Here is a 9,912-nt window from a genome sequence, read left to right on the forward strand (position 1 = left end):
TATTGGTGTGAAGGTTTCGTTGAGGCCACCAGGGTGAGTGTTTATACTGAATACTTCACAGCACCGTCTAGACATAACGTTCTTTTTCATTTCCCTTCCTCTTGGGACTACTTGGGTATAATCTCTGAAAAGCTACTTTATAGACACCCCAACCTGGCATCTCCCCTTGCATCTCCAACTTGCCCATACTGACAGTGGAACCAGGCTACCCCACTCCCCAGTTCCCATATCTTCATTCTTTCTAGAATCAGCACAGGACAACTGCCTCTGGTCACACCACTGCCTTCCTAGACAATAATCTAGTGGCTGTTTTGACTTTAACTTTGTCTTTTTGCTTGCTCCAAAGAGCTGATCAAGATTTCTCCAGAGATATATTTCTCCTTATTAGAAATTCAGTGGACAAATTCTTATTTCTATTTTGACAATTTAGGGAGCCGCATTTTCCAGGTCTTTAAACAAATACTAAATATCTAAAATTAAAAATGATCTTATAGAAACATATTGATATAATGACATGATTTGGGTGATATCACACTGGGCAGAAAAGGCAAGTATTAAGTAGGAAGGGTGCATTAGGGTACATTACAACATACCTTGCCAAACACATGTCTGTGTTTGCATTTTATATAAATGTGTCCATGGTAAAAGGCTAGAAGTTGAAACCTTCATCTAGAATCATGCTTGAAAGACAGATATGTCACCAGAAATATGACCCCAGGTAAGTTTCTTAACCTCTGAAGTATACTGTGTTTTGTTTGTAAAGCTGGAAGGACTGTACCTCATCATAGGATCCTCAAAGTGTTCAGCTGGAGATAAAAACAGAAGTGGACCGAGCCCACAGCCGACACACTGAGGATTCTGTGGCTGCCTACTGCTGTTCTTGTGTTGTTGATGTGCTAAGGTGGTGGTCCAATAGCTTTATCTTCATTGGCTAAATGGATTCTCCTTAGAATTGACCAGGCAAGAGCACAGGCAAAGCAAAATGGAAGAGTATGACAGTGAATAGCTAATAGGCTGTGGACAGAGGCTGGTACTAGTGGGCTTGATGAAGGGTAGTCCATTGAGGGGACCTGGCATGTCACTTTTGGGGAAGATGGTGCAGAGGACAGGTGCAGGGCAGGGTCAGTCGTGTGCTAGAGGACACTTGGGAAAAGACGTGAAAGGAGCATTTTTTTCCTCTGGGACATGGAGGCTCCACTTGCTTGAATTCTGTGATGGGGCAAAGAACCTTCAGGAGAGCAAAGAATTCTCCAACTTCCCAGCCATGTTCACTGGCTGGTCAGAACCCTGTGTCTTCTTTTCCTTGCTTTACTCATGTCTGTGACCTACACCTTCTCTATCAGACTAGACTGGACACTTGTGACACAGCCCTTGTGATACTGGCCCATGGAATCTGTACTCTTGGAATTAGCGGTATGTGATAATCTACGACGCTGCTTATTATTGACTAAAGAAATGTTGCCGTCACATTTGCAGTCACTCCCAAAATGATTATATAAAGGGGGGAATAGCCAAAGAGTTTTAACACTAAGAAGATAAAGAGTGGTGATCCACAACAGAGCCACAGACCTCTGGGATTCCTGGTTCAGGTATGTGGTTTTCACCTGTGGATGCAGAAGGCCAACTGAGAAGGAGGGGAACGCGCAGAAGCCCACAGCAGCTTGCTTTACTTTTATCTGTTAGAAACATGTCTTTAATTATTATCTCTAAAAGTCGCTCAGACCATGAGGCTTCTAAACCTGCAATCTCTGATAATGTTAGCACTTTCTTATAAGGATGAAAAGGCTTGTTTCCTGGTCTAGAATGTACTAGCTTTTGGAAAGGAATTTTGGAACTCAGTACTTTGAATGTATTAAGTGGAAGGAGAGGAACCTCAGATGGCCAGATGCACTGCTTCTTGAGGGTGTTCTGTGGAAACCACTTGAATCTGTCTTGACGTAGGTGACAAATTCGCAGGGTTAGTCCAGTGTCCTTCAGCCTGTGTTTTTATTCTATTCTTTAGTGGTACTATTAGAATCTTCACAGCCTTGTAGAGTGTCTCTTGAGCTGATGTTCTATGTCACCAAATTCTCTTCTTTCTTTAGTGTCAAAGGGCAGTTGTGCTTTATTGATTTGAATGCAGCTTAAATGATGGACAACTTGAGATCTAGTAGTATTTGTACCTGCTCTTAAGGATCCACCAGATCTATTCCCCCAACTGTGCCTCCTGGGATCTTTGGAATGTCAGTATTCATGATAAAGGCGTAAGGATATTTCCTTTGCTTAGACAAAAAAAAAAGTTAGTTCCTGCAGAGGGTCGGAAAACATCTTATGCAAAGGCTAAGATCATATTTCAGGCCTTGCTGGCTATGTGATTTCTCAGCTATGCAGCTCTGTTCTTGTAGCCCTAAGCAGCCATGGACAGTACACAGGTATTGCTGTGTTACAATGAATCTTTACACAGCACAGGCAGTAAGCTAGATTTGGCCCAGGAACTATAATTTGCCAGCTCTATGACTAGAGAAATATGTGCTTTGAACTTGTTTATTGTATTTAATTTTCATAAGATGTTGCTAAGATCTCCAAAAATGATATTGTGACTCATGAGCTGGCACTGGCCTGGTGAAGCACTGGGCCAGTGAGGTAGTGGACAGAAGGGCATCATCTGGCCCCAGGAAGCCTTGTTGGAGGTAGTGAGCCTTTCTGAGCTGCAAGGAAAGCTAGAGGCCTGTTCCGCACTCAGGACACCTAACAAAGCCTCCTGGGGTCAGGAGGCTTATAACCAATTCCCTCCCTCTCTGCTCAGGTCCTTTGCTCCATCTCATCATCTGCTAGTTATTTACTTTGTGTCAAAAATGTCCTTTCTGGAGGAGAATTCAGGAGTGAAAATGGACTCAGAAGACCAGGAAAAGGCTAAGCCCCAGTGCTGCTCAGGAGGTGAGAATCTTGGAAAAATTCACATTGACCAAGGTGTAATTCCTAAAGCAGGACTTTGCTAGGTGCTGTTCACGAACCCAGTTTCTATTTGCTGACCTTGATCAGACAAGAGGAATCTTATGAGGGAAAAAAAAATATTGCTACAGGTGCTAGCATTCCATGTAGTAAACAATGGATCAATGCCCACTAATGTTTCAGACCATTCCTTCCTGACTCCCCACTGTTCCTTCACCCCCAATCAACTGCAAAGTTTCATATCTTCTGAATGTATGTCTTCCTTGCCACCTTCCCCAGATAGAGGAAAAGCACTGTGATGGGAAGGAGTCAGAGAGTGGATTGGGGAAAAGAGTCAGTTCTGAATGTTTCAATGGGGGAAAGTACATGGATGTTCACTTGTGAAAGATGAGAGGAAGCTCCAATCCACCTGAATGCCTAACACGTTCAGTGTGAGGGGAGGGACTACAATAAGCCTTGTATACTTCAAGTCCGTTTCCCACCATTTGAGAACAGGGAGGCCATTTGATTGTCATAACTACTATATGTCTGCTGTAGTATCTCTCAGCATACATACAAGAGAACCAAGGAATCAAGTAGTCTCTGGAACTCCTAAGTCCCTGAAAAGCTCCAACAGCATTGGCTAACCTCGCCGATTCTGATTGCAGACCCAGTTGGAAGCCCCGATGAGCGAGTGCCTCCTCTGCCCTCTGTGAATTCTGTCCGCACAAGTAAGGCCCTGGTGAAGTATTGGGATAGCTATGTTGTGGGGGGAGGCTTGGGAGATGGTGTTGTTGGGTCCTCTTAGAGGAAGGGAGAATCCCAGACTGGGGACCCCCAAAGGGTGTTGAAGGGGTGGAGGCATTTCCTAGGTAAGAGGCAAATCTTCAGCAGATTCTATAGGAAAGTTGAGTCTTGGATGGAACTTGGCCTTTGCAGGGAAGACAGGTAATGCTCAGATGCTGAGTGGCGTAGGGGAGGAAGGTTTGGAGCCCAGGGAGCAGCTCACTGCTGTCTGGCTACTCCCAGAAGGCTGGCCACTCTGACTTCGGAAGACTTCCCAACCACCTCTCTGATGGAGCCAGAAACTTGCTTACCCACTGCCATCTGCACTGTGCAACAATGCTGGAGGAAATTGTTATCATCATCCCTGTTCAGATGTGCAAAGAAGTGGTGAAGAGCAGTGAGCTGCCCAAGGGGACATAGGGGGTGAGCAACATTGAAAGTGTCCTAACATCTGCTTGCCCAACTCAGGGTTAAGGCTCCATCACCTCTGTTAGCTCAGGACAGAGCCAGGAAGCCCTCAGTCTCACATACAATACTACCTCATGTCAGTGTGTCAACCCTGAGACTCACTGTCCCCATCCACAAATGGCAAGGAGGACCCAAGGAGACCGACCAGGTGGCTGAGGGTCATGGTGGCTCTCAAGTCCACGTGAGCAGAGCCTGCTTCAGCACCGTCACTCTGCTGCTGCTGCTGCTGCTGCTGTTTGTTCCCGTGCTGCTTTGGCAGCCACCACAGTGCTAGCCGTCTCATTTCCCCGTTGCCTGTTGCTGCTTGTTGTCACTGTGGCTGTAGCCATTGCCATTGCTGCTCTTCCTTCTGCTGCTGTTATTGCTGCTGGTGCTGCTGTGGTTTGAGAACTGTTTCCCCATGTAGAATACAAATGCCAGCGCCACAAGCCCTGTCAGCAGCACAGTGTCCTTGAGAAGCTTGGGGTTCCAGGAGGACGAGCAAGAATAGCACTGAAGAAGATCCTGTGCTGTCCTGTGTGTGACACGCTGAGGGCCTGGGGCAGGCTGTGACAGAAGGGCAAGGGAAATAAAGAGGGAGCAGGTGGAATAAGGAGTTAAGGGATAGCAAAATAAAGGGGCACTGCCAGAATTGGGGCTTCATAGAAATAGCATGTCTGTTCACAGTCTAGGCCAACTGAGTTTTAGTATCAGGGATAAGCAGCCCAGGCACCGTGGTCTCAAAATGTCACCAGCTGGGTGGTGCACAGTGGGCAGCAAGGTAGAAAAACACTGGAACCTTGGACACGCCCTTGACCTTGTTCTCAAATCAATGGCAGCACAGCTCCTAGAACTGCTTGGAAAAATAGGGTCTTGGTACCAGCAGAACCCACTGAACCGCCATCTGCAGGGGATTCATTGCCCAGGATGTGTGAGAAATGGAAAGGCTCAGGGTCCACTTGGTTCAGTGGCACCTGCCCCATGAGTCAGTGTGTCAGCGGCTGGGGCCCAGAAAAGCTCCTGAGGAGATTCTGATGCAAGCTAGGGCTGAGTGGCTCACCTGACATTTAACTCCATGTCAAAGTACGTTACTGAGGATTTGTGAGGGGCCAGTCACCTAGTCCAATGCCACTGAGTATCATGACGCCTGGGGCATTAGAGAGACTGAAGAGGGTCACCCCTAATTTAGGAAGATGACTTTCTTATGAGTCTACAAGGGTGATGAGATGAGGGATACAGGCAGAGGGGCCGAGGAGGGTTGCAGTGATGAGATGGCAGGAGAGCCGGTGCTGCAGGAGGATCCTCCCTGTTTTCCAGCCTGACAGCCCAGGAGCACAGCCCACCCTGGTAGAGAGTGGTGGATATGTGTGGGAGGAGAAGGAGCCCTTGGAATGGCTTCTACATTACAGCCGTCTCATAGACACTTGCGTTGAGGTATCATACAGGGCGGTAGCATATTTGACATCTTATACCCACCCATACCAGGCAGTTTTGGCCTGGCATGGAGACTCCTGCCTTTCAGCAAACAAATGCCTGAGATCCTTGCTGTGTGACGGGTCACTTGCCTCATCAGAGACCAGGAGCACAGGCTTCCTGTGCCGGATTCACTTCAGATAACAGTGACCTGAAGGAGCTCCCAGGAGCATCTGCCCCAGGAAACCTCTGGCCACTGTTGTAGATGGATGGTCTTTCCTCTTCTGAAGGCTCCTCCATGGCCAGTCCTGGGTTTTTTTAAATAGCCCCTATAGCTCACTTATTTTTTAAAGACTTTCGTTTTGTTTGCCTAAATACATAAAATTAAGAGAGTAACAGAAAGAAGGAGTGAGAGAGAGACAGAGAGAGAGAATGAGAATGAGAATCTACCTTTTGCTGGTTGACTACCCAAATGGCTACAATGACTTGGGCTGAGCTGATCTGAAGCCAGAGCTTCTTCCAGGTCTCCTATGTGGGTGCAGGAACCCAAGCACTTGAGCTATCCTCCACTGCTTTCCCAGGTGCCTTAGCAAAGAGGTGGCTCAGAAGTGATGCTGCTGGGACTGCAACAGGAGCCCATATGAGATGCTGGTGCTAAAGATGGTAGCTCAACTTGCTGTGCCACTGTGGCAGCGTCTCAGCTCAGTTTTGTCCAATGTTGGGCTTCTGTGTGTCTCCTGTCTCAGTTTCTCGCCCTCACTCTTCCATGATCACTTTTTCAACTCAGAAAGTACAGGTTTCTGTTCCTCCTGGGCACAGCTGGTGGCAGGAGAGCCCTACCCAGAGGGTTCAGAAGAAGAATGATTGACACCCCTTGGGCCTTCTTAGAGGTCAGACCCAGTTTAAGGTCAGACTCCTTGGAAGGAGTGCTGAAATGCTCGTTGCCTCTCTCAGGCAGGTAATTTATTACCCTCGTTTCATAGATGAGGGGATCAAGCTTTGACTATTTAGTAACTTGTCCTAGAGCCTAAAGCAACAAGAGGCAAAGTTTGATGTTGAACTCATTTGTCAAAATATGGACCCCATATACTTATGCACACTGCTACATTGCTTGTTCCAATGATGTCAGAAGGCCTTGGCATTGAAGGAATAGTTAGCAGCTGTGGTTCTAAGTATTGAGGCAGGGTGGAGAGCTGGGGCTAATGGGAAAAGGGCTGGGATTTTGGTTCCCATGATGCAATATCAATGTCGATTCTGTTGATTTAGGGTCAATGGTGAAGCCCAGAGAGCCCGAGAAATTCAACATCCTTGATGGAGATCACAAAGTGTTGGTTCTGGACTGTGAGATCCTGAAAGCAGTTCCAAATAAGAGGCACACACGCCCAGGTTTCTCTTAGTCCGGTTGTGTTATCTGTTCCCCCTCCTATAACCCGCAGCAGGGTCAGACCTCCGTGTACATGGGCTCAGCTCTGCCATGAACCACTGTAGGTGATAGCAGTGGCAGGGAGGATTCCAGGAACCCTGGGGAGTCAGAGGGAGGGTCTGTTACAATGACCAGATCAGAGGGGAGTTGTTCTGGGAGGAAGAAGGAGCCAGATGGTTGGGTGTTAGAGAGAGGAGACTTAGGGCAGGAAAACAGAAGGGGACCAGAGAGCCAGGAGCCCCAACACTGATGAGGGGCTTTTTCCTTGCTCAGAGAACTGACTTTTTCCTGACTGCATTTTCCCAGAGACCTTCTTCATTTTAACCACAAATCTGCGCTCAGCAAAAGCTGATAGAGGGAGCCCGGTTCTCTTGGCAGTCTGCAACGGAGAGTTCTGCCTCTGCTGTGAGAAGGACTGTGGGAAAAGGAAACCATCCCTTCGTCTGAAGGTGAGCTGCCAGCCAATTTCTTGTGTCCCTCATTGACCTTAACCTCAAAGTGGAAAGCCAGGCTCTTCCATGCCTCTGACTCTCCTTGCACATTCTTATCTTGGCCCGGAGTACAGGAGCACTCTCTCAACTGATTCCTGTCATGTGAGCAAGGAAGCAGCCCCACATAGTGGGGAGGCTCCAGAGAGGAGCCCCGTAGGTACAAGCAGCCTTATGTGCTCTCTGGATGGCCATCCTGGAATGGGCTGTGTCTCCTGCACTGACCTTCCCTGGAGCAGAGAGCATGTATGGGGGAGGGCCCGAACCTGTCACTGCTGGATTCTGGGACAGATGTGGGGGCAGAGAGTCCTCGATGGGAGCTCTAGGAAGCTCTGTTTGGGCTTTGGATTAAAGCCATATTCTTTAATCTATTTTTAAAGTATAGAACTGATATTGCAGTGTGCATCAGACTCTGTCAGTTTGTTTTTTAATTCTGGCAGAGGGGGCATGACTGTTTATCATTCTTTAAACGCCAGTGCCAAGGCTTCAGTGTCCAAACCCCAGCTTCCCCACAGGGGCTACTTGCCCTCTATCTTTCCTTCTTCTCTGGGGCTCAGGTCTAGATCAAGAGCACATGTGTTGCGTTGTTCTCCCTATCTAAGCCTGTACTAGTGAAAGAATCTCTTGCATCTTGCAGAAGAAGAAGCTCATGGAGCTGGCTGTCCAGAAGGAGCCAGCACGCCGGCCCTTTATCTTCTACTGGGCTAAGGTGGGCTCCCGATACACACTGGAGTCAGCTGTCCACCCCGGGTGGTTCATGTGCACCTCCTGCAATTATGGTGAACCTGTGGCAGTGACAAACAAAGTTGGAAGAAGGAAACACATTGAGTTTTATTTTACAAAAGTGAAAACAGCTCCAGCAAAGTCAGCCATTTAAGCAACTTATGCATTGAAAACCCATGATGTACCATTGCTTGTTTGCTTGCAAACCAGGGTGTAGGGTTTTTTGTTCCCCTTTTAAAAGCTCACTGCAGAGTTTTGGCACAAAACAAACAAAAACTCACTGCAGGACCTGGTGTGGTAGTCTAGCGGCTAAAAGTCCTCATGTTGCATGTGTCAAGGTCCCATATGGCCACCAGTTTGTGTCCCAGCTGCTCCATTTCCCATCTAACTCCTTGCCTGTGGCCTGAGAAAGTAATAGAGGATGTCCCAACATCTTGGGACCCTGTACCTGCATGGGAGATCTGGAAGAAATTCCTGGATGCTGGCTGCAGATCAGCTCAGCTCCAGCTGTTGTGGCCATCTGGGGAGTAAGTCAGCAGATGGAAGATCCTTCTCTCTATAAATCCGCCTTTACCTTAAAAATAAGTGAATCTTAAAAATCCCAAATGCAGTCTTCCCCATGACCTTTGCACTATATTTTAATAGAACTTTCACAACTGTCAGCTATTTGAGAAGAGCCCTTCTAACTTGCCTGCATTTCCTTCCATCTTCCCAGAGGACCAAATCTATCAAATTTGAAAGTGCCAGTGAAAAGCTATTAGATTCCCCTGACCCACTTCCCCATGTCTCTTATCTCCCCCACCCTCAAAACACACTGAGACCCTAAAATTACACAAAGGCCAGCCTGCTGAACAACTGAGCCTTCTGCTCCATGCTTCTTTTGTCCATTAATTGGTAGTTGGTCACTTCTTTGCATTTATTTCTTCATAATAAATTCAGCTTGTCTCTGAGTCTGCTCCCCCTCTCTGTTCTGTGAGTCTTTCCTGACTAAAACCTTCCTCTGCTTTCATTCCTAATAGTATCCACCAGAGAAGAACACAAAACCTTCTCCTGAAACCCTGGGTTGGTGGGTTTCATTTCTTACTCAACCTTGAAGGATTGGTATTATTAGGTTATGGCAAAAAGAGCTGTGTCATGCAGTTCTGTGTTGGAATGAGCTTGACCGTGCCTGGGTAGTGCTATCTGGAATCATCAGACACTCACAAAGTGCATCACATCTCATGACTCAACCAGGCTGGCCTGCACACTTGCAGCAGGAAGGAGCAGTTCTGTGCATGCTATGTACAAGAATTAGCCCTTCCAGTGGAGGAGAGCCTGAGCCTTGAGCCTCTGCACCCATGAAGGAGACCCAGAAGAATGTCCTAACTCCTGGCTTTGGGCTGGCCCAGCTCTGGCCATCACAGTCATGTGGGGAGTGGGACAGTGGATGGAAAAAATTTTTCTGTCTCCTTCTCTCTGTGTAACTTTAGCTTTCCAATAAAAGTAAGCAAATCTTTTTTCAAAACTCATAAAAATATTAGCTTTTTTTTCTAGGGTGGGTGCTGGGGCAGTTGATCCTAAGGCAGAAGTGCTAAGTGGCTGAGTGTGTGTTGAGCATGTGGCGTGTAACCAAAAAGCAGCAGTCTCCAGGCAGCCTAGTGGGTGGGTCCCAGACAGACAACAGGTGACCTGACAAGTCGGAGCGACACAGAGAAAAGCAATCTGGGTCAAGTGACAGCTGGG

The 9,912-nt window shown here is 47.4% G+C and overlaps 1 protein-coding gene across 3 annotated transcripts; it reads left to right on the forward strand.

Moving 5' to 3' along the window:
- Window positions 1-3,524: 3,524 nt before the first annotated feature.
- On the forward strand, window positions 3,525-9,140 carry IL37 (interleukin 37). Of its 3 annotated transcripts, XM_058667394.1 has the most exons (5): window positions 3,525-3,641; window positions 6,823-6,942; window positions 7,286-7,428; window positions 8,105-8,176; window positions 8,906-9,140. In XM_058667394.1, the coding sequence occupies exons 2-5, from the start codon at window positions 6,828-6,830 to the stop codon at window positions 9,014-9,016; spliced, it is 441 nt and encodes a 146-aa protein (XP_058523377.1). In that variant the 5' UTR covers window positions 3,525-3,641; window positions 6,823-6,827; the 3' UTR covers window positions 9,017-9,140. The 3 variants fall into 3 exon arrangements, with proteins under 3 accessions (XP_058523377.1, XP_058523376.1, XP_004590880.2); XM_058667393.1 differs by lacking the exon at window positions 8,906-9,140 and having other exon boundaries at window positions 8,105-8,362; XM_004590823.2 differs by lacking the exons at window positions 3,525-3,641; window positions 8,906-9,140 and having other exon boundaries at window positions 6,707-6,942; window positions 8,105-8,362.
- The last annotated feature ends 772 nt before the right edge of the window (window positions 9,141-9,912 follow it).

The sequence above is a fragment of the Ochotona princeps genome, chromosome 8, assembly GCF_030435755.1.
Source record: "Ochotona princeps isolate mOchPri1 chromosome 8, mOchPri1.hap1, whole genome shotgun sequence".
In the NCBI taxonomy this organism is placed as follows: domain Eukaryota; kingdom Metazoa; phylum Chordata; class Mammalia; order Lagomorpha; family Ochotonidae; genus Ochotona; species Ochotona princeps.